This window comes from Chiloscyllium plagiosum, unplaced genomic scaffold (genome assembly GCF_037043375.1).
Source record: "Chiloscyllium plagiosum isolate Xiang-an unplaced genomic scaffold, Cpla_swu_hap1 HiC_scaffold_25, whole genome shotgun sequence".
Taxonomy (NCBI): domain Eukaryota; kingdom Metazoa; phylum Chordata; class Chondrichthyes; order Orectolobiformes; family Hemiscylliidae; genus Chiloscyllium; species Chiloscyllium plagiosum.
In genome coordinates this window covers 13,483,795-13,509,184 of record NW_028270163.1, presented here as the reverse complement: position 1 = coordinate 13,509,184, position 25,390 = coordinate 13,483,795, and the positions used below count along the sequence as shown (strand labels likewise).

Genomic DNA, 25,390 nt, shown 5'->3' with positions numbered 1-25,390 from the left:
CACACAGCTGCATTTATGAATTCGGTATCGTTATGTTGCTATTGCTTACATATATTTGTCAATGGGGCTTTGAAGATAGAAAATCAAACAATTTACGGGAAATGCGTACACTTTATATTTACTTATAATGTATTTTCTCATTTATATTTAGGTCGGGAAACTCAGTCATATTTGAATTGCAAACGGGAAACAGGCATTTGTCAAATATAGTTTGATATATTCCTATTATGACATTTCATCAAATGATATATTTGTAAATATAATTGCATTTACCTCAATTGCATCTTCTGCAACAAATCTCCAGAAGTAAAAAAAAGTTGAAAAATTTGGTGGTGCCTACTTGCCCTTGCTTTGTATAGCGATAGGTGGTTCATGTAGGTACCAATGGCACAGTTAGAACGAGGAAAGAGAGTATGAAGGGAGAGTATGACGAGCTAGGCACTACAGTAAAAAGCAGGGTCTCAAGGAAATCACTCCCAACAGTCATTTCCTTCACCTATTTCTTCACATCCACAAAACCTATTTTACATCCTAGGTTGTAATCGCTGGATTATTACCTGAGTCAAGTACAAATTGGCAGAGTGTACATAAAATTAGAGAGATGAATATGTGACTCAAAGATTGATTAGGAGAAGTGGGTTTCAGTGTGTGGACGACTGGTCCCAATCATGGGAAAATTGAGGGCTGGACTATTCAGAGTCGTGCTGGAAAAGCACAGCTGGTCAGGCAGCATCAGAGGAGCAGGAAAATTGATGTTTCGGGCAAAAGCACTTCATCAGGAATAGAGGCAGGAAGCCTCCAGGGTGGAAGATAAATGGGGGGGGGGGGGGGGCGGGTGAGGTGGTTGCTGGGGAGAAGGTAGCAAAGAGTACGATAGGTGAATGGGGGTGGGAATGGAGGTGATAGGTCAGAGGGTAGGAGGGGAGGGTAGAGCAGATAGGTGGGAAGGGAGATTGGCAGGTAGGACAGGTCATGAGGACAGTGCTGAGCTGGAAGGTTGGAACTGGGGTAAGGTAGGGGGAGGGGAAATGAGGAAACTGGTGAAGTCCACATTGATGCCCTGGGGTTGAAGTGTTCTGAGGCGGAAGATGAGGCGTTCTTCCTCCAGGCGTCAGGTGGTGAGGAAGCAGCAGTGGAGGAGGCCCAGGACCTCCATGTCCTCGGCAGAGTGGGAGGGGGAGTTGAAATGTTGGGCCACATGGCGGTGGGGTTGATTGGTACGGGTGTCCCGGAGATGTTCCCTAAAGTGCTCTGCTAGGAGGCGTCCAGTCTCCCCAATGTAGAGGAGACTGCATCAGGAGCAACGGATACAATAAATGATATTGGTGGATGTGCAAGTGAAACTTTGATGGATGTGGAAGGCTCCTTTAGGGCCTTGGATGGAAGTGAGGGAGGAGATGTGGGTGCAGGTTTTGCAATTCCTGCGGTGGCAGGGGAGGTTACCAGGATGGGAGGGTGGTTTGATGGGGGGCGTGGACCCGACCAGGTAGTCACAGAGGTTCTTTGCGGAAAGCGGAACATCTCTGGGACACCCGCACCAATCAACCCCACTGCCACGTCGCCCAACATTTCAACTCCCCCTTCCACTCTGCCGAGGACATGGAGGTCTTGGCTTCCTCCACCGTCGCTCCCTCACCACCCGATGCCTGGAGGAAGAACACCTCATCTTCCGCCTCGGAACACTTCAACCCCAGGGCATCAATGTGGACTTCACTAGTTTCCTCATTTCCCCTCCCCCACTTTACCTCAGTTCTAACCTGCCAGCTCAGCACTGTCCCCCATGACCTGTCCTACCTGCCAATCTCCCTTCCCACCTATCCACTCCACCCTCCCCTCTGACCTATCACCTCCATCCCCAGCCCCATTCACCTATTGTACTCTTTGCTACCTTCTCCCCAGCACACACCCCCACAGCCCCCCCCACCCCCATTCCACCATTTATCTCTCCACCGTGGAGGTTTCCTGCCTCTATTCTTGATGAAGGGCTTTTGCCCGAAATGTCAATTTTCCTGCTCCTCAGATGCTGCCTGACCTGCTGTGCTTCTCCAGCACCACTCTGATCTAAACCCTGGTTCCCAGCATCTGCAGTCCTCACTTTTGCATGGCTGTACTATTCAGACAGTCTACACCTGAATAAACCAGTGAGGGCAAGGGATCAAATGTGGAAAGATGCTTTATATCAAAGAGTAGAGACATGCTAAGTAGGAACACAGTAATATGGAAAATGAGGGCCACAGAAGAGCAGGAAGGGCTAGAGAGAGTAAAGACTTCTGGTCTCCCTGCGATTGGAAAGATGTTGTGAAACCTGAAAGGGTTCAGAAAAGATTTATGAAGATGTTGGAGAGTTTCAGCTATCGGGAGAGGCTGAATAGGCTGGGGCTATTTTCTCTGGAGTGCTGGAGGCTGAGGCATGATCTTATAGAGGTTTGTAAAATCATGAGGGGCATGGATAGGGTGAATAGTCAAGGTCTTTTCCCCAAGGTAGGGGAATCCAAGATTAGAGGGCATAGGTTTAAGGTGAGAGGGGAAAGATTTAAAGGGACCTAAGGAACAACGTTTTTGTGCAGAGGGGGGTGTAGGTATGGTATGAGCTGCCAGAGGAAGTGATGGGGGCTGGCACATTACAACATTTAAAAGGCATCTGGTTGGATATTTGAATAGGAATGGTTTTGGGATATAGGCCAAATGCTGGCAAGTAGGACTAGATTAATTGATGATATCTGGTTGGCATGGATGAGTTGGAACAAAGGGTCTGTTTCTCTGCTGTACATTTCTATGACGCTAACTGGGAATGCACCTGCCTTCAAGACTGGACATTACAAAGATAAGAAAAATAAGCCTGATGTGTATAGCATTCAGAACAAAGCAAATGAATTGATAGCACAAATAAAAACAAATAAATATGATCAGAATATAATTATAGAGGCATGTCTTCAGGATGACAAGGATTAGATCTTGAATATTGAGACGTATATGACAGGCAGGAGAAACAGGAACTAGCTAAAGGTGGAATGGTAGCACTGTTAATCAAGGATGGCATTTGTATAATTGTTCAAGATGAACTTGGTTGAGGAGATTAGGATGTAAAATAGGTTTGTGAGGACATGAATAAATAGGTGAAGGAAGTCACTGTTGGGAGTGATCTACAGGGTCCCTCATAGTAATTACAATGTGGGACAAAGTATTCAAGACAAAGTATTAAGTGCATATGATAAAATATCAGCAATAATTGTGAGTGACTTTAAATGTGAAAAAGCAGATTAGCAATAGTAGCCTGGGTTAAACATTCATACAATGCTTTTGAGAAAGTTTCTTACAGCAGCATGCTTTAAAACCAACCAGAGAACGGGTTAGATTAGACTTGAAATCATGTGATGTGACAGTATTAATTAGTGACCTCAGAATTAAGGTAGCAACAACCACAATATGCTTGACTTTTATATCCAGTTTACCAAGGAGAAGATGGGAGCGAAGACAAATATCTTAAATCTAAATAAAGACAACTAAGAGAATATGAAAGCTGAAGTGAACAGGAATAGTAGGCTAAGAATAGGTCAATAGAACTACAGTGGCAGACATTTAAGAATACATTTCAAAATAAGTACATTCCCACTGTTAAGAAAAGATCCAAAACAAAGAACCACCAACTGTAGTTAATTAAGGAAATTAGGGAAAACATCAACTGAAGTTAAAAGCATAAAACTGCAAATGAATGAACAGCAGGTGAAATAACTGGTCAGAATATAAAGAATGGCAGAGAATGACTAAAAGGTTAACCAAGATGAAGGAATTAAAATGTGGCAGGAAGCTAATAAGGAATGTAAACATAAATAGTAAGAATTTCTGCAGGTATTTAAAAATTAAAAGTGTAACTAGAGTGAATTTTGCTCCTCTAGAGAATGAGAATGGGAGTTAGTATTAAACAATAAAGAAATGGTGCGTGCAATGAATCAACATTTTGCTTCTATCTTCACTATAGAGAATACAAAAACATTCAAGCGATAACTATGAATTAGGAGATGGAAAGGAGGGGGCAACGTAGCACACTTAAAATCATAAGGGAAGTGGTACAAAGCAAACTGATAGAACTGTGGGTTGACAAGGCTCCAGGCCCAGATAGATTTCATCCTTGGCTCATAAACAAGGCTAATGAGGTAATTGATGTATTGGCATTAATTTTCCAAAAGTTGTTGGTTTCTGGAAAGGTTTCATCAGATTGGAAAATAATAAATATAATATAGAAGGGAGGAAGGCAGAATATGGGGAAATATCCACCAGTTAGTTTGTTGAATGTTGTGGCGAGGTGTTAGCAACAATCATTAAAAACATTATAGCTTCACGCAGAGAAAAACTCAAAGTAATCAGGCAGCATTGGAATGGTTTTGACAAAGGATGATCATTTCCAAATGACTTATTGAAGTTCTTTGAATGAGTAACCTGCAAGCTTTTGTTAGACAGGGTATTCAAGGATAAATGGGAAAGTGGAATTTGAAACAGAAAAGGTCAGCCATGATGATATTGAATAATGGAGCAGCCTTAGGAGGTCGAAAGGCTGACCTCAGCACAGATTTCATCTAATCTTAAAGATCCTAGCAGCAGACCTGCTCTTGTAGCCTCAATATTCATATGACCCATTCAGTTCAGGTTCTAGTCAATGGTAACCACCATGATGTTGGTAATGGGGATTCGGCAATGCTAATGTCATTGGACATCAAGAGACAATTATTAGATTCTCTCCTGGTGGGGATGGTCATTGCCTTGCATTTGGTTTGACAAAGTGTTACTTGCCACTTTGCAGCCCAACCTGGATGTAGTCCAGATTTTGTAGAATATGGATACAGACTGCTTCAATGTCTGAAGAATCATGAATGGTGCTGAACATTATGCAATATCAGCGAATGTCCCCAGTTCTGAGTGAAGCTTGTTGAAGCATCTGAAGATGGTTAACCAACGTCATTATCCTGAGCAACTCTTGCAGTGATGTTCTGGGGCTGAGGTTATTGACCTTCAACAACCACAACTATCTTCCTTTGTGCACTGTATGAATGTATCATTACAACAATTTCCAGGTACATTTCACATGGCTTGCTCCAAATTGTGAAGCTCTCAGGTATAGCAGAATGAATTGGCTGTCCATCTTTATTAATCCAAAGCCTCAATTGGCTCCAACAGGGTGAATTTAATAAGGATCCCTTGCCTTCTCCAAGAGCAACTGAATTTATCTTTTAAAAGGAGCTGATTTAACTGGGCTTTCTTTCATTAACAAAAGTATGAATTTATTAATTACTAAACAGGAGAAGAAATCCATTATGCAAAGCATGTACACAGGTTAGAAATATGTAGTGAGTCCAAAAACGTTTTTTCAAATTTACGGATGTGGTGGATTGTTTGCAAAGATTTGATAGAGGAATGTTGTGGTTGCTACTTTGGGTGATATGAGTGCAAGCAGTTTATTTTAAGAAGCTTGAAAGTCAGCTAAAAGGCTTTTTTCTTTTTCATTTCAACTGTACTTTCACTTGATTTCTGGCTTCCTGCAAGGAGAGTAAAGATAGAGAGAGAGAGAGAGAGAGAGAGAGGAGTTGGGATAGAAATTCTTTACCTGTATGCCAGAAATGGCTATTGATTTGTTCAATTATAGCATGTGCTGTCACCCATTGTCACATCGACCAGGGTTGGAACTAATTTTTAATTCCTCTTATGCATTGCTGAAAAACAAAAGTACTATTATATCTCTCATCAAAACTGCTGTCTTTTCTCCCATCGTGTTCACAGTTTGAGGTAATTTACAGGAGATTGCAGTTCAGTTTGCAATACTGCCCCTCCTACCCAGGTATGACATTCCAGAGTGTCCCTCTGGGCATAATCCATCCAGGCCTTGTAACCAGTTACTAGATTATGTTGCTCAAAATTTACAGTCTCAGTTACTGGCTTGTATGTCCTCCTTTTACAAATACATGTGGCTTAATCAAATGATCATTGTATCAGCAGGTTGATCCTTGACTATAAAAATTCACAATTATATCGACTTTTGCTGAAACATTTCAACAATATATGTATGTATACAATAATTGCTGTGAGTCAAATGATCGAATTTATTAATTATGGAACAAACTTGAAAGATTGTACATACATATACAAATGCGAATTAGAAGCAGGAATTCCCTCACTTTTGAAACAGTCATATTGGAGTTGAAATGTTAACTCTGTTTCTCTCATTACAGAATGCTACCAGACCTGCTGAGTTTCTCCAGCATTTTCTGTGTTTGTCTCAGATTTTCAGCATCCACAGTATTTTGATTTTACTTACATTTGAGGGAATATTTACTGAGGAAGTTTACTCAGGTTCATAAAACATTTGAGAAAATTCAAATCTATCCTAAGATAAAGTAATTGAAATTTAGAATTTCAAGAAAGGAGTAAAATTCTTGATCAGTCTCCTTCCTTTGTGTGGGGGTCAAGTTAAATTTAATGGACCTGATTGTGTTTCCATTGGACTGGCTCCCTCTAACTAAGTTTGAGGAGAGTTAATCAGAACATGCAATTGATCTTGATGGGTCTAGGCACACACTTGCAATTTTAATAAACAACAAAAAGACCTTAGAGTGCAGGTTCATGGTTCCTTGAAAGTGGAGTTGCAGCTGGACAGGATAGTGAGGAAGGCATTTAGTATGCTTGCCTTTATTGGTCAGTGCATTGGAAAAAGGAGTTGGAAGGTCATGTTGCAGCTAACAGGACACTGGTTAGGCCACTTTTGGAATACTGCATTCAATTCTGGTCTCCCTGCTATAGATATTTTGAAACTTGAAAGGGTTCAGAAAAGAATTTTGCCAGGATTGGAGGGTTTGAGCTATAGGGTGTGGTTGAATAGGCTGGGGCTATTTTTCCTGGAGCTTCAAAGGCTGAGGGATGAGCTTATAGAAGTTTATAAAATCATGAGGAGCATGGATAGGACGCATAGCCAAGGTCTTTTCTCCAGGTTTTGGGAGTCCAAAACCAGAGTTCATGGGTTAAGGTGAGAGGGGCAAGATTTAAAAACTACTTAAGGGGCAACTTTTTCACTCAGAGGGTGACACGTGTATGGAATGGGTTGCCAGAGGACGTGATGGAGGCTGGTACAATTACAACGTTTAATAGGCATCTGGATGGGTCAATGAATTAGAAGAGTTTCAAAGGATATTGGCCAAATGCTGGTAAATGGGACAAGATTGATTTAGGATATCTGGTCAGCATGTACAAGTTGGATCAAAGAGTTTGTTGATGCTATTACTCTATAACATGACTGCTATCATAAAGTTAACATCATGTAATCAGACCTTTCAGTCCAACTAGTCCACGCCGACCGTGTTTCCAAACTAAACTAGTCCCACCTGTTTGCACTTGGCCAAGCCCATCTAAACATTTCCAATTCATGAACTTAACCAAATTTCTTTCAAACGTTGTAACAGTATCTGCACCATCACTTTCTCTGGCAATTCATTCCAAGCATGAACCACTCTCTCTGTAAAAAAAAGTTGCACCTCATGTCCCTTTTAAATCTTTCTCCTCTTACCTTAAAAATATGTCCCCTAGTTTTGAACTCTGTCATCCGAGGGAAAAGAACCTTGTCATTCACCTATCTATGCTCCTCATGATTTTATAAACCTCTACAAGGTCATCCTTCAACCTCCTACACTCCAGTGAAAAAAGTTCCAGTCTTTTCAATCTATTTTTATACCTCAATTTCTCCATTCCCAGCAGTACCCTGGTAAATATTTTCTGAATCCTCTCCAGTTTAATAATATTTTTCCCATAACAGGGCAACCAGAACCGCAAACAGAACTCCAGAAGAGGCCTCACCAATGTCCCGAACAACTTCAACATGATGACTCAACTCCTATATTCAAAGGTCTGAGCAATGAAAGCAAGTGTGCCAAACACCTTCTTAACCACCTCGTCTACCTGTGATGCAAATTTCAAAGAATTATGGACCTGAATCCCTAAGTCTCTCTGCTCAGCAACACTACCCAGTGCCCTTAGGAGAAAGTGAAGACTGCAGATGCTGGAAATCAGAGTCGAGAGTGTTGTGCTGGAAAAGCACAGCTGGTCAGGCAGCATCCGAGAAGCAGGAGAATCAACGTTTCAAGCATACATCCTGATGAAGAGCTTATGCTCAAAACTTTGATTCTCCTGCTCCTCGGATGCCGCCTGACCTCTCATTATTTGTAGAAGTCCTGTCTTTGTTTATTGCCAAAATGCATGACCTCACATTCATCCAAATTAAACTTCATCTGCCACTCCTCAGCCCATTGACCCAATTGATCAAGATCTCTTTGAAATCTTAGATCACCTTATTCATTGTCCACCACACCAGCAATCTTGCTGACATTTGCAAACTTAGTCACCATAACTCCTATATCCTCATACAAGTCAGTTACACAAATGACAAACAAAAGTACTTTGCTACAGATCAGTGTTGTACTGCAGGATAAACACAAATACTCCAAGACATCTGTTAACCTTCTTTAAAAGTCATTTTTCCATTGAATGTATAAGTGACAAACTCACATTTGTGGTCTATGACTTTGAACTTTCTGACAAATAGAGATATCTTCTCTGTGCCGACCCTATCAGATCCCTTTATAATCTTAAAGACACCTATCAGCCGCACTTCATTTTCTTTACCCTAAAGATAAAAGACCCAGTCACTCATTGGTGAATGTCTAGGGAACACCGGTGGTATGGCTTTATCGCGGTGATTTCAGTCTGCCCCAACTCCAGAGTTCCTGCTAATAAGGTTATTATTCAGCAATATGGACTTTGTCCGGTTCTTGACCAGCAATTCGGTTGATGGATTAGTGGTGCAGGAAAGGTAAATAACACAGCAAATCTTACCTAAGAATTTAATTACATTGACAGATTGAAGACAACAGATTATCCTCAACATTGGCAAAGCTATGGAAGAATGACATCATTTCTTAATGCACTTTCAGCAATTTAAGAAATAGCAAGAATGACCTGCATTTGTAAAGCACTTTTAAAAGTGGGAAAGACTGATTAAAATGCTTTGCAAAAGAGGCATAAAGAAAAAAATCAGCATTGTGTCAAGTAAAGAGGGATTAGGAAGGAGGGATTCAAACCTGGTCAGAAAGGTCAGTTTGAGGGAATGGCTTGAAGGAGGAGAGGAGGTGGTGGAGTTTGTTTAGGGCATCACAGAGATAGAGCCTACACAGCTGGGAGATTGGCAGCCAATGGTAGGAAGAGGGGAGGGATGGAAGAAAGAGATGTCAGAGTAGGGGTTGATGGAGAGTTAAATGGGGGATGGGCGTTTGGCAGAGGGGGTTGTGGGCCTGGAAGAGATTACGAAGAAAGGACAGGCGGGAACACAAGGAGTATAATTTTAAATTTGAAGTGTTGAGTAGACTTGAAGCCAATGTAGGTCAGTGAGCACAGACTGATGGCTGTATGAGATTTAATATGAGAGCTTTGAATAAGTTGAAGCACATAAAGGTGGTTAGGAGACCACTGGAGTAGTAGTGAGGTCTGACAGCAGCTGAAACAGAGTTGAGATTTTGGTCATTGACAGCAAACTGCGTCAACCTATGATTTTAACGTTGCCTTTGCACTGCTGCCTGAACTCTGAGTATGTCCAGGTTTTCCTGTTTACAAGTCAGTTTTTCAACAGCAGCAGTATCTAGCTTTAGTACTCGAACTGACCAGTCTAGATTTGTTTCATTTAGGGATGACAACCATCCAACCCAAACTTTGGGTCGGCTACGTGGATGACACCTTTGTCATCACTAAATCAAACAAATTAGAGGAAATCTTCAAGACCATCAATAGTACCCTTACTGGCATAAAATTCACTAAAGAGGAGGAAAACAACAACAAACTGCCATTCCTAAATGTCACAGTACAGCGAATAGCCAATGGGGAACTTCAAACCATCGTCTACATTGGACCAAATATTGAACTACAGAACTACAGAAGCAATCATCCCAACACCCACAAACGAAGCTGCATCAGAACATTATTCCAATGAGCCAACACACACTGCAGCACAGAGGAACTACGCAGAGCAGAGGAAAATCACCTAAGCAGTGTTTTCAAAAAGAACAGGTATCCAATGAACACAGTCTGCCGATTTCTCAGCAACAAACCCAAACAAGCAGACAAAACACATCCAGAAACCCTCGCCATTCTCGCCTACATCAAAGACATCTTGGAAATGACTGCCAGACTAATCAGACCCCTTAGCATCATGGTAGCCCACAAATCCACCAACACGCTAGGAAAACAGCTAAGGAACTTGAAAGAACCCTATACAGACAACGAGTAAAACTAATGTAATTTACAAAATACCGTGCAAGAACTGTAACAAACACTACATTGGACAAACAGGCAGCCACCAGGATACATGGGCACCAACTAGCCACGAAATACATGACCCTCTCTCACTAGTATCCTTAAATACAGATAAGGAAGGACACCACTTTGAACTGAAACAACACATCCATCCTAGGACAAGCCAAACAAAGACACACACAAGAATTCCTAGAAGCATGGCATTCCAACTGAAACTCTATCAACAAACACATTGAGTTAGACCCCATCTACCACCCCTTGAGAAAAGAAATAGGAAGTGGCTTCACCACAGGAAATAACATCAGCATAGGAAATAACGTCACCACAGGAAATGACATCACCAACCCAAACATATAAATAGTAAGCAGGAATTATCAGAATTGCTTCACCTGAGGCCCACTGAAGATGTTACCTAGTAGAGTGACGAAACATCTGGCATTTAACCTTCCTGCTCAGTGAGCAAACCTATATCCAAAACTATCTTTCATTATAACTTAAAATGAAAATACTTCCCTTTTCTCTCCAGAAATCCTAACCCATGAGAACTGGTCACACTCACTCAAGTTGCATTAAAAAAGAAGGCCTCCCAAGATGTTTACTCAAATGGATACCAGTAGCCAGCTCATGACCTCTTGGTCAATCTTACTCTTAAAAGGAAAAGGTGATCTCTTGAAGCTGCAGCATCATCACAATAGGGTTAATTGCAGGTGGCCTTTCCCTGGAATGGGGGATTTCAAGACTAGGAAGCATATTTTTAAGGTGAAAGAAGAAAGATTTTAAAAAGATATGAATGACATATTTTACACAAAGGATGGTTTGTGTATGGAATAAGCTTCCTGAGTGGATGTGAGCATAGTTACAAAGTTTAAAAGACACTTAGATAAGTTCATGAGTAAGAATGGTTTGGAGGGATAAAGGCCAGGAGCAGGCAGGTGGGACTATTTCTGTTTAGGATGATGATCAGCATGGACTAGTTGAATCAACATGTCTATTTCCATGCTGTATGACTGTATGACCCTTTACATAATATTTTATGAATCAACACTTCCTACCCACAATACAAACAAGACATAAGTTACCATGCTCAAGATGAGGCCATCTCCAGCTAGCTACTGTGTATTTTAACGAGATGGCCTGGGATACTAACTGGTTCCCTGATTGCTTTTTTCATTTTGTATTTCCTTTAGAACCTTAGATATGGCTCTTCAGCACTGACTCAAGTAAATTAAATAATTGCTCATTTTCTTGTTGAAGAGCTGAGCATCACACTAGATGCATTTGGAGAAATATTTAAAGCTTTAATTAGAACTGGTGGGATAAAAAGTTGTTAAAACCGTGGACTTGTATCACCGAAATGGACCTAGTCATAAATTACACCATGACAGCTTTCAGTGGGACTTGTGTCTTTCCCTCATATGTGTGTTCAGCTTATGGTATGTTTATTGATTATAAAGCAATGGCTAGTTTCATTATCAAAGAGTACTTATTTAACCAGTTTTGCAAACATGAATCAAGACTACTAAAGAATGGTGCTGACTTAGGCAGGATGCTGCACAAAGCCTGATTTCTCCTCTGGCTCTTCATTCATTCCTCATGGTAGTGTCTTGACAAATCCAAATTAACCTGGTAATGTTATTCTGTGGAGCTGGCCAAGGTATAGGTTGTGTTAAGATAAACATTGCGTAAAAGGAATTCAGTAATAAGGGGCTGCATAAGTTCATAGCATTGCTAAGTTGAATTGGAAGCTAACAGGAAACCTGTGTCTTAGCTTCCACAGATCTATGCGTGTTCCGATCTCACCGAAGAATTACCGATAAGTTGAATCTTGCCCTGGTCTGTTATGAACTCTCTTGTAGCTACATTAAAATTGTAAACGCAAACATACTTTATAGTGACCCCTGCTGCAAACTGTATGACTATCGAAAGTTTCAGCTCTAGACAGACTTGAGCCTCAGGAAAACATTCACATCCATCTATGAATTCACACTGATGTTCCCTCTAAACTGTGTGGCCACATCACAGGCAAATGCTTGGAGCATCCACACAAATCAATTAACATGCAGATGTTTTGAAACATAGAAAAGAGGAGCAGGAGTAGGCTATTCGGTCCTTCAAGTCCATTAGTCTGATAGCTTTGGAAACCACTACTGCTCATGGACCTCAGAGGATTTATAAGAGGGAAGAACGTATTTGAGGGAATTTGGATTTACAAACTCCTTGTTTAAAGATAAATCAACAAGAGATCTGGAGTATTCCAGCCAACTTGTCTTTTCACTTTATCATGGGAAAAAGATACATTGTATGTTAAATGAATGTAAATTAATTCCATTTACTTTCCTTTACATTATAATAATTTTCCTAATTCAAACTGAGCTGGGTGCATCTCAAGGTGTGGAGTATGTGTATTCAACACATCACCTTTCTTTGGTAAAGGTTTTTGATCATGCACAAATCACAGGATGAGAATATCTTTTTATTATCTGCTTTCAATATTAGAGCAGAAACTGTTTGATAGCATTCCATCAGAAAGCATCAACACAAGTGTATGTCATCAAAGCAGCTAAGATAACAAACAGCAATACATCAAAAGTAGAAGGACTTCTCTCAGCCTGATCCATCTTCAGGTTCACCTGAGAACTAATCAACTGGAAATCCAAATCCAAGAAGCTTGCATCTTACTGCGAATCCTCCACAAGTCCTTCACTGCAACTAAAGCATTAACTTATTTGAGATGTTACAGAGCCTTTATCTGTATCGACTCTTTGTGCATGTGTTATTTAGGTGTGTGAGGAAGATAAGTGAGATATTCCATTTTAAACATGTAAGGTATGTGATTAATAAATAACCTTCTTTATTTTACGGCCCACAAAAAGCCTGCAGAAGTGAATTATTTAATGGGATGATAGCTTGGAAGGTAAGAAAATACATATTCCTTACCTCCAAGTGTAAAAGGAACAAATAAATTCTGTCCGTTATGTTCAATTAAAGCAGTTCATCTCCCGCAACTAGTGATATAAAAATGAAAAAAAAGATAAATTGCAGATTCTTCTCTCAAAGTCTTTCATCTTAACACCAGTTTCTGATTTGAATGCTTGTAATCTTACTGTCTGTCTGTTAGATTACACTAAATACCCTTTGAGTAAAGGAGCTTATGCTAATATTAGTTCTGAATTTACTTTTGTTTTTGTGTCCACTGCTTCCGCTGGCTCGATTCTCTTGAAAATGAAATTCTGACATTACCTGATTTATCTATTCTATTTGATGCTTGTTATATATCAAAGAGACCCAAACTAAAGACTTTCCATGTATCTTTAACAATTTATATCCTTTATCTGCATGACTGTACATTCTTAGTGTCATCTATCAATTTGGCAAGTTTCCAATCTGAGACTTTTGTCATATATATACAAAACATTGACTTGCCTATATATAGCAAATATAACAAGCCCAAGGTGCTTCTCTGGAGCATTATTAAGCTGTATAAGGAAGTCCCCAGGTCAGAAAGGCAGATTTTAAGGGGTGTCATGAAGGAGCAGAGAAATAGATAGAGAGGCTTGTGGAGGAATTCTTTGAGGATTTAGGCACAACTGCCAGCAATGATAGTACCTTCCCGTGCTAACTTAAGGGGCTTGATTGAAGGAACATTGAGATCCCAGAGTGTTATAAGCTGATAAGGTAAGGAGAAAGCAAATGACATTGAGAGTGTTAAAGTCAAGGCATTTTGGAAAATGGAAGGAATTGAGTCAGTGAGAGCAAGCATAGTGAATGAAGGATACCTGGAGTAATAGAGATTTGAATGAGGTCAGGGCATCATTTTCCCCATGGACTTTTAGGCTGTAATGGGATTCAAGAGGCCGAAGTGCGTGAGGAATAATCACTTCAACTATGATTTTCTCTGAATTGGTCAAGTTATGGCAAGAGAACTGCCCATTAGGTGGAGCCCATGGGTGGGCTCTCGAAGCTGGATGGCTAACAGGTCGCCGTTCAGCTCTGAAGGAGGAGTCGGTCTTTCAAGGAAGTGAGAAAGAGGATGCTTCAAGATGGAAGTGCCAACTTGAACTGCGTTCCTTCGAAAGTTCTAATAAAAGATCTGATTAACTGGGCCACCATTCTGAAGTGGTCCCAGTTCCAGGGAGAGCTGTGCGTAGAGCCGGAGTGGAGATGTGGAGGGCCTTTAAAACTGACTGGAGCAGAAGGTGGCCTGCAGGGAGCTCCAAGTTCCCTAACATCTTTGGTTACATGAGATGACAGAATTTCCAGTTGGCCTTCAACGATTGATCTTAAATAATCTTTCACAAGGTCTATCAGCTGCCTACTGCTTGCAAGTGGGTAACCTCTTCCAGTCCTGCATCATGTCATCCAGAAAACAGGCTGCTGGCACCCCAGCTGGCAGGAGGGAAGTCTGTGCCCATGTCCAATAAAGATTCACCCCTAAACTGGAAACTGGCCAGTGTCATTGTAATTTTATAATTTTGAGTGTGTGGGTTATCTGGTTAACAAAGACATTTCATCTGAACTGTTCCTTTTAAAGAAGATGTACTTCTTTGTTACAATTTACATTTCTAATGCCAAGCTGCACAATGATGGATATTGCCATAAAATGCACTGATTAAATGTTTTTGCCAAATGACTTTGCATGAAAAGTCGGACTGCTCCAATATTTGCTTTAACATTTAAGGATTATTTATTTCCTTTGTACCAATTTTTTTTGGCTTGTCATTTAACAGACTCATATGGTCTTGTTATAACATAAACAACAGTGGAGTGTGTGTCAAAAATTGTGTGGAAATAGAAGCCAGTATTTTAAGGGTAGATTCTTGTCTGACTGAAATACTGCAGCTGCTGAATATCTGAGGTCATTTGCTTCTGTTGACTTGCAATTCGAGTGAACATTAAGTTGCATCAGGTCGAAATGGAATTCTCTTTATCCATAAAAGGGAATCCAACTCATGTACAATGAGAAGTTTAATGAAGTTGTGGGAAGCATTTTCAGTACTTCCTGATTTCACAGTTCCTTGGTTTTGATTTTAGCTCAATACCTCCTGCCTCTTCTGTAATTTCTGCCACTGGATTTTCTCAATTTGGATTTCACCAGAGCTGCTCAGCTCTGGACAAAACGGACTCAAAAGCTGGATTTCAGTAGTGAAGTAGGAGTGGTTGTCCTTGATAGTCATGGCAAGTTTTTGATATCTCTGCTGTTCATAGCCGTTTAGCCATTCTTAGCAAAAAGAAAGACAATTTTGGTTGTTGGAAGATAACTACCTCAGCCATAAGAGTATCCCCAGAGCAGCGTCCATGAGATATCATTTTCTCGATGCTTGATCAATGACCTTCCCCCCAACATTTGTACAGAAATGTGGACGCTCGCTTATTTATTGCAGTGTTGTTCACAACTCTAATATACTGAAGCAATTCACATCCACATGCATTAACCTAGACAATATCCAGGTTTGGACTGATCATAAGACTATAAGACATTAAGATGCATGAACTGAAATAGGCCATTCATCCCATTGAGTCTGCTTCACCATTCAAAGACTAAATAAGAAGGACCCATATGGAACATTGTCATCTATCAGTTCCCCTTTAAATCACACACCAACCTGTCTTGGATCTAAACAGCTGTTTCCAGCATTGGTACTGAGTCAAAATCCATTATGGGATTAACACTGTCACCACAAGAAATAAAATGGTTCAACGCGAGCACTCATACATTTCTCTGGGAGACTATATTATCTGTAAATTTTATGTAATTCTCTGCGAGCTTAGGCGAGAGAAGGGAATACAGGGGTTACAATGATATAATTAAATGAGGGAAGATAGGAAAAATCTCAAATGGAGCATGGACTTGATTGGCCCATTTCTGCTTGAGATAAAGGATCAGCCATGATCTTGGGAACGGCTGAGTGGTTTCGATAGAATGAATAGCCTACTCTTGCTCCTATTTTCTATACTTCAATATGTAAATTAGCAACAAAATTGAACTTAGCAGTTTTATCACATCCTGAGAATGAAATTAAAAATAATCAGTTATTCCATTCTCTGTGAACACAAATAATCAATGGACTAATAGACAGTAGGTGTTAGTGCAAAGTGACATGATATAGAAATTGAACCATCTGCAAGGACAGATGTTCATTACAATTTTAAGAATTTTCGACCTTAGGTCAGTTATTTCCATTAGCTAATTAGCTTGCACTATGTAAGAATTTTGCTGTCTTTGTGAATGTCAGGCAAGGAGATGAAGACTAATCCCTTTAATCCATAAAGCTTAATCTGTTCTGATAAATACAGTTCTGCTATCAGTCTGTGCAGTCTTTGGAAAGTCTGAAGAGGTCTTGTGCAGTCCTTTACTTCTTCTAGGTTGTGACAGTAGAAATGGGAAACTCTAAAAGTAGCGCCCTATCCAAGGGGATCTTGGAAGACCTCAAAATGAACACCAAGTACACAGAAGCAGAACTCTCCTTGTGGTACCAGACATTCTTGAAGGAATGTCCATCTGGCTTGATCACCAGGGAACAATTTGAGAAGATCTATTCTGGCTTCTTCCCAGATGCAAACCCCAAAGATTATGCTCAACATGTCTTCAGGAGCTTTGACACCAACAGTGATGGGACCCTGGATTTTAAGGAATACATCATCGCCCTTCACCTCACCTCCTCTGGAAAGACTTCACGAAAGCTTGAGTGGGCTTTCTCCCTCTATGATGTGGATGGCAATGGCACAATCAACAAGGAAGAAATACTGGAAATTGTTAAGGTATGGATCAATTTTAAATCAATGCCCAAAATTGCACAATGCCAGTTTTGTAAATTGGTGAACAACTTCATTTTCAACTTGGTGTTATTTTCTTCTCTCTAATTCTTCCTAATGTTTACCATTCAGCTGCAGGGAGGGAATCTTTGGAGGGAACCTTTCCAGTCAAGAGCTGTTCAGTAGAGAGTGACCATTATCTGCAGAAATAGTCTCAGCTGAATGAGTTAACGCTATTTCTTTTTTTCCTCCTCATCTCTTCCCAAGACGCAATCATGGGCTTCCTAACACAAGTGCAAGCATTATACACTCTATCATTATAAAACTTAATTTCAAACTCTGAAGTAACTTTACACATTCACTGCAAAACAAAATCTTGAAATTGTTTTTATTTCTAAAGAATTGAAGCCTAAGCCTAAGATATCCTTAGGCACTTTGCTTTTGAGGGATAGACATGATTGTACAACTGGACTGAACACAAAATATACTGGCAGCAAAGTTTGAAAAAAAAACAGCAAAGGAACAAAATAATAGATTATTTGTTTCTTCATGATGTTGATTGTAGGAGGAATATTAACTCAGTTACTGGCAAAAATCCCCAATCTTATTTGAATAACATCATCAGAATGAATACACTAATTTTGTGGCACAATAATTAAATGTAAAGCACATCACATCAATAATACTACCCATCAAAAGTAAAATTATCTACTAACCTTTCAATCAGGATATGAATTGCAATAGCAGATACTTATTAGATAGAAGGAGACTGATTAAATGGACAGTTGCAGTCCATGCGAATATAGTGGATATATGAAAGAGTTCTTAATGGTTTCTTCACTGTTACTCAGTTGCATTATGTTACTTTAATAGTTGTGATGACTTTGGAGTGTTTATGCTGCATCAGGAATTTGTAAACATATTAAAGCTCAAAATTAATGAGCTCTATTTCCTTCATTGCTTTTTGTGTTGGAATACTCATGACCAAAAATACTAAGGGATAGCAATTGGGATGTGGTGATTGACTTTTTGAATCTTTTAACAATGGCCATATTTCATGTCATTGTCCTTCAGAAGCAGTTTATTGTCTCTTTTAGATGTCTCGAGATCATGAAGCGCTTTAATTGAATACATGAGGGACAACATTTGCCCTGAAAACAAATGTGGGGATTATGATCTGCTCATTCTTTCCAATGCAGGCAGCAGGAAACTTTCAAACAACCTGCTGACTTGCATGATTTTTAAGTGCAGTGCTTTGGGTGACTGTATACTTCAGTGAAGACTCTCGAGATCTGTCAGGCTAGCAGCACTTAAAGCTAACTTCCACGACTTAAAGGCAACTGCATTTTGCAGTGAAGATGTATACTGGCTGGAGAAGCTGTTGGAAGTAACTCGTGATTTTGAGGAGGAGGAACACTGACTAATCAAGAGTCTCAGATCCAGCGCTGGAGGTGCTAATGCCGATGGTGGAGAAGAAGGGAGATGGCTTCCATCCACAAGGACCTCAGAGGCCCCTCTAGATTAAGGTTGTGAAGGCAATAGGAGCAGTTAGATTTCATGGTCAAACACATCCAGTGTAGCTGAAAGGATCCGGATGCAGTGCTTTAAGCTCAACGCCTTCAGGTGAGTGCTCAAATTCAGGGAAACTATCTTTAAATCTCATATTCTCAGAACCTAATCTTATAACATACCCCAAATACTGCTCTGTTCATCAATTCCCTTCACTCACCTATTGATAATCACTATCAATCGTTACCCATACCTCATATATGCCACCACACCTATCTCAACATTGATTTGCAAAACTGCCAGCAATTGCTATTGAACTGTGGCAGGCAAATCACATAAACTCATTGTAGCCTGCTCAGAGGCGCAGCTCCAACTCTCTTGATGATCAAGTTGGGCTATAACTGGAAGCACAGATTTTGAGAGATAGGGGACAGGACTGGCTGTATCTATTTATCTGCAGAGGTGGACTCATACTGAGTCCTCTTTCTCAGCTTCCCCCTCACCTCATAATCTCCTCTGATTTAAAAGTTGCACATGGTTTAATAACAGACCTCTTACTGCTCCCCCCCCCACAAATTCGCTGACCATCAACACAACCCGAGCCACGTGCCTTTCTTTTGTCAGATCCTCAGGAACTCACCAGCTGTGGAAGTTTCACGAGTGGTAAAAGGGCAGGAAGACAGCTATGAAGAGGGAACACTGGTGTTCACAGCTCAGACAGTGACACTGTACAAAGCTCAGAGATAGGATTTGCACAAGAATCCTAGAGCTGAATCAGATGTCAAAGGTAGCAGCAATAGCGATTGGCCAGAGGATGAGATTACTCTTGGGTCCTGCTGCAGGAGAATCTGATGAAAACTTTGATGAATCAGGATACTGAGGGCAATGGCTGGTCACATACAATGAAAGGGGTGTTGCATTGGTAGATCTGCCAGAAAGCTTGTGGTCAATGGAACACAGTAAGAAAAGGTGCAGTGTTGACTTTATTGCAGGACTCTGTGCTCGATAGTCTGTTTTCCGGGACACTCACCAATACAAACATGGAAGAGGACCATCAACTTGGTGAAATACACTCTTTGGTCTGCCTGAAACTTATTGGCCTCCAGGGCAAAGAGTTGATCTCGACTGAGTGTTGCAGACTGGAACATTCCAAGGTCCAAGATTATGTGCTGAGAGATGCACAGCAGCCAAGGTGCAGTGGGGAAAGATCATGGTCTGAGGTCATTCTGCTGAAGTTAAATAGGAGTCCGTTCAGTTATCAGACCCTCCCAATGCCTCAGATGTACGTAAATATAGTCTTCTACAAGTAAGAAATGCCTTTGGTTTGTTTGTTGAAAAACAGGTGTTAATATTTTTAGTCCATTGACTCTTCTCTGGCATGTTATTGGATTTGAAGTGCTAATTCTTTTTCTTTCTCCACTGACGCTGCCAGACCTGCTGAGTTTCTCCAGCACGTTCTGTTTGTATTTCAGATCTCCAGCATCTGCAGAACTTTGCTTTTGACAGGTATGATGTGTGACTGGGTTAAATGGACTTACCTTCTCTCATTCCACAGTCAGATGAGACAGTTACTCAGAGGCCAGCCAGAATGGGAAGGGTGCCTCCTTTAGACTTCTTCCCTCCTTTTATTCCTCAACTTGTTCCACTGCGGCTCAGCCAAGACCTGGTGGCAAGGGTTGCATCCACAGGAGTTGTGCAGTCCATAGCAAGCTTTGATGACAGCCTCTTGGTGACTACTGTGAGGCAGATAGACCATGACCTCTGATTTGTGATCTTGCTGCAAGTAGACATGGCAGATCCAGACATGGCAGAGTGAAGGCATCATGACTGTTGCTACAAAACCTCATGTAGATCTGACTACAATCACACACCACTTGAACATTGAGATGGAGTGGAAACCCTGGCTTGCTGTGCAATTCAGAATTTACACCTGCCAACAACACATGCTGTACCTTAAATGCGGGGACCCTTGTGATTCTTGCAAAGATGTACTCCCACATTGCCTGCTTTTCTCAGGTAAGAAAGAATCAAAACCTAATCAGATGTTCCTTGAGTTCTCAATCTCAGTGTCTTCCCCTAGGCAATGGCGAAGAGCAAACTTGAAAGTCTTGGAAAACCCACCGCTGGGAGAAACAAGGTGTATGGACACAGCTACAATCTACAAAAGGTTTAGAGTAAGGGGCAGGAAATTCAGAGGGGATTTGGGAAAAAAAATGCTTTCATTCAGCAGATGGTGGTAATGTGGAATGCACTACCTGGGAAGGTAATGGAGGCTAGAAAACTTACAGCCTTTAAAACATATTTAGACGAGTACTTCAAATACCATCGCATTCAAAGATGTGTGAGAAGTGCAGGAAAAAGGGATTAGTGCATTTTTAGCGGTAGTTATGTCATTGCAGACTCGATGGGCTGAAGGGCCTTTTCTGCACTGTATGAATCTATGAATTACCTTCACTGTCACTGGCAATGCTGTTCTGCCTCTGCTCTGTGCCTGCAGCAGATGTACCACTTCAGTGAAGTAGAGATATTTGACATATAATTTCTCACAGATTACAATAAGAGAATTGTTCACTGAAGAAATTGAGTAAATATGACCTCTTGCTGAGAGCACTTCAACCCTTTGTCCATCTCCCACTTTCAGTGTTTCATGTTACCTTCTCCCCCACCCCTCCCCTCCTGGCTTTTCTGCAGCCAAGCAAGTGACAGATTCCTGTACCCATGGGTGGGATTAGGTAGCCTGAACAGGATCCTTAAAGTGAAAAGGGAAACCTTTACCATGTATGACACCACACCTTATAGACTTCAATAAAAGACAAAGACACCAAACTCAACAATGACTGGAAATGTTATCCAGCAAGTAATCTGAGCGGGGGAGTCTCTCTTGCTGCTTACTACATGTTACTCTGTTCAAGGTTAAGAAAAGGTATTCACTGAACTATCAGCATTGAAACATAGAAAATAAAAATAGTAGTAGGCCATTCAGTCCTTTGAGTCTGACCTGTTAGTCAATATGATCATTTAGAGACAAAAAAAGCTGCAGGTGCTGGAATCCAAGGTAGACAGGCAGGAGGCTGGAAGAACACAGAAAGCCAGGCAGCATCAGGAGGTGGTGAAGTCAACGTTTTGGGTGTAAACCTTTCTTCAGTGCTGAAGAAGGGTTACACCTGAAATGCTGACTTCTCCACCTCCTGATGCTGCCTGGCTTGCTGTGTTCTTCCAGCTTCCTGCTTCCTACATTCAGTCTGAATATGACTGATCACCAACTCAGTAACCTGTTCCAATGTTCGCTCTTACCTTTTGATCCCTTTAGCCCTTAGAACTATATCTACCTCCTTCTTGAAAACACTCAATGTTTTGGCCTCAATCACTTTATGTGTCAGAGAATCCCACAGGCTCAGCACTCTCTGGGTGAAGAAATTTCTCCTCATCTCAGTCCTAAATGGCCTAGTCAATATTCTTAGTCTGTGAGCTATGATTCTGGATGCTCCAATCATCGGAAATATGTTTCCTGCATTTACCCTGTTTTGGCCTGTTAGAATTGTATAGATTCCTATGAGATTCTCCTTCATTCGTCTAAACTCTAGTGAATATCGTCCTAACTAATCCACTCTCTCTTCCTACATAGTCCTGCCCTCCCAAGAATCAGACTGGAAAACCTTTGTTGCACTCCCTCCATCGCTAGAACATCTTTTCTTTGATAAGGAGACAAAAACTGCACACAATACAACCTCACCAAGGCTCTCTACAATTTAGTATGTTATATGCACTTCCATGGCACAGTCCCAGTGCCCTTGTTAATTTCCTCACCAAGATAGTCCCTGGTTTGCCCAGTGTTAGAAATGTATGGATTTACTGTAGCCTCTATTTTGAATGCAAAATGATATCTGTAGCATCAAAACAATAGACTGTAATGCAATTAAACATTGTGTCCAAGTTCCTTCTTCCTTTGTCCTTTAATAATTCGTAACAGAAAATGTAAAACAGGAACAATTCTTGATCCTGATCTCTATCCAGTAAGTTACTTTGAGAGATGCATGAGAACAGACACTGAGAACAAGACTAGCTCCAATCATCTCACTGGCAATCATAGTATAGGCATGTAAATGAAAAATGGCAATGGTTTTAAGATATTGGAAGGGTTTTCATAAAATAGAATGCTCTTTAGGGGAGGAAGGAGGAGTAAGATTTGAACATTTGAAAATGAAATTGTGTTCCCATTGTTTCCTTATTTGTCATTCCTTGGATTTATCAAAAGTAAGTATAGTTTGATATAAGTTAAGTTAACTGTGTAAGTTAGAGAAACCGTTATTGTATATCGACATCTGTGAAAAAGGGAAGCACACATTGCTGGGTCCTCTGCAGAATTATTGCAATGGTCCGCCACACTCATTGCCACTTTGATGAAATCAGTTGTTTTATTTTTCCACAGTCAATATTTAAAATGATCAATGAAGAAGAACTGAAGACTCTGCCAGAGGATGAGAACACCCCAGAGAAGAGGGCTGATAAAATTTGGGAGTATTTTGGCAAGAAAGAAAATGGTAAATGTGAGATGGTTGCGGAGAGGAGAGGCAGGAACTGTGGTGGGGTGAGGGGAAGCTCTGAGGGGGTGGAGGGAGTGCAGGAAATAACTCCCTACCTTTTGATGACTGCTATACACTGACACCGAGGAGGCACACAGATTTTTAATCCTGTGATACTAATTCACCTGCAAATTAAATATTGCACCTGTATAATAAAATTCCATTTACGGTGGGGGAATAAATTCAAAGAAATAAAAATTTCTAACTAACAATTACAATGGATTAGTAAGGACTATGTGGATATATATGTATATATGGCATATTCTATTAATTCATTACCTTGTTGGAGTCTATAGTTACTAATAGCAGAGTCTAATTAAATATTATTTACAAATCCACAACGAAGAACTTGTCAAGATGTCAGATATTACAATAGGAGAAATACTGAACAAGGAACAATAATCCACCTATTGCTCATTTATAATCAATAATCCTTAAATATCTGTTACTTTTAGCACAGTGATTACTGTACCACATGTACACAGCTGAGTGAACTAACTCTCAAAGCTTTAAACCACCACACACAGAGATTTTACTAGAACAAGGAAAATAGACCTGCTTACTTACCAAGGATTTAAAGAAAAAAAATGGGATGTCTAGAAATCTCAAAAGAGCATTGAAAATGCTGAAAATGTACAACAGGCCATCAGCATCTGAAGGTGTAAAGGAACTGTTCAATAAGACTAAGATTTTACCTTACACATCCTACCTTGTCTGATGCTAAGTGAACTGCTGCACATCCCCAGCACTTCCTTGTGACCTAGTTACTGGATGCTATTCCAGGTTTATGTTTACTTAAAATAGATTCATTTTTCCATAACATTTTATTTCACTTAAATGTGAGCAATTTCCTTAAAAGAATTACCACTGCTGTTTCACAACTAAAGTTACAACGAAACCCTATTATAAAATGTAAAATGTCAATATTGTACAAAGCAAATTGAAGTGACAGTTTGTTTTAGATACATACACCTTTTAATTAAATGTTCTTTTTCACAGATAAATTATCGGAAGGTGAGTTTATTCAAGGCACCCTGGAAAACAAGGATATACTCCGACTGATACAGTTCGAACCTCAGAAAATCAAAGGAAAACTAAATCGGAACTAACTTTCACCAAGGAAGCTATTTTTCCAAAGACTGTTTCAAAATTGTTTACAAATTGCATATTTCTACATAAATAGTGTAAACGTACATCTAAATCCATAATATTTCACTGTACACATTCACTGTAATACACTTGCATATTCCGCTGTTTATCATGCTCATAATGAATGTGATTGAGATTTTTCTAATCCAAATTGATGGTTAAAGCTCTTAATCCTCAAGGTCAATTACAGATATCCATTTATTAATTTTTAGAGACGTTTGGGTCCCAAATAAATTACATTTAATTATGTAATATTATACAAATGGCTTATTGTACTTATTCATGGGAACTGATATGGTTTGTCTTTTGTCAGTCTTCCAGTTGGTGAATTTGGTGAGATGTTAATCTAACATCTATGCATCTACAATTGTCTGAGGTGACTTTATTTCAAAGTTATCAATCTGAGTTTGCTGTTTATTACACTAAGTGAAATCTATTGATAGTTACACACATATGGGATGAACATAGATTGAAATGCAGACTTAACTGAATTTCAGAAGCAAAATCTGGATTCAGATATTGATTCTTGCCATAAATCAGCTCAAGATTTTTTTTATTATGAAAGGTAAGGATCTATTCAATTGGGAGAGTTGCCTCAATTAGTTAGCTATTGAAAATGTTTTTGAGCAGCAGAATGTCTGGTGTTACATTGCAGTCAAATGGATTGTTGTTTAGGAAGTCAAATTACTTGGGCCTTCAATATTTAACTTAGTAGTACAGAATTTGATTATTGCTGGAAAAAGAGACATGGCGTCATGCTTTTTGTCTTTGTGACCATCTGGATAACTGCAAGAGTGACAAGTTTCAGAAAGGAACAACAATGCATACTGTGTCAGAACTAGGATACTGTTTGTAAGTAGACTCTGACTGGTTGGGGCATTGCTATGGACATTGCACCATAGAGCAGTTATCTAAAAACGTTTATTTAAATTCAAAAGATGCAAGACAGCTCTGATTGGTCACATGTGCAATGGAAAATTCCCCAGGGAACAGTGGCCTCTGAGCTGCTAATTGCAAAGATATAACACATTGACAAATTATTATTTTGTCTGCAG

At 40.1% G+C, this 25,390-nt stretch overlaps 1 protein-coding gene across 1 annotated transcript; it reads left to right on the top strand.

The window, feature by feature from the left end:
• Positions 1–16,672: 16,672 nt before the first annotated feature.
• On the top strand, positions 16,673–24,598 carry LOC122562020 (recoverin-like). Its single transcript, XM_043714422.2, has 3 exons — positions 16,673–17,100; positions 23,033–23,144; positions 24,186–24,598. The coding sequence occupies exons 1-3, from the start codon at positions 16,720–16,722 to the stop codon at positions 24,293–24,295; spliced, it is 603 nt and encodes a 200-aa protein (XP_043570357.1). The 5' UTR covers positions 16,673–16,719; the 3' UTR covers positions 24,296–24,598.
• Positions 24,599–25,390: the final 792 nt, after the last annotated feature.

What these genes read in the sequence shown, in the direction of transcription:
- LOC122562020 (XM_043714422.2), top strand. Translation starts at nt 16,720, where the DNA reads ATGGGAAACTCTAAAAGTAGCGCCCTATCCAAGGGGATCTTGGAAGAC. An exon ending in AAATACTGGAAATTGTTAAG is followed by an intron (nt 17,101 to 23,032) that starts GTATGGATCAAT and finishes ATTTTTCCACAG; the next exon opens with TCAATATTTAAAATGATCAA. An exon ending in TTTTGGCAAGAAAGAAAATG is followed by an intron (nt 23,145 to 24,185) that starts GTAAATGTGAGA and finishes TCTTTTTCACAG; the next exon opens with ATAAATTATCGGAAGGTGAG.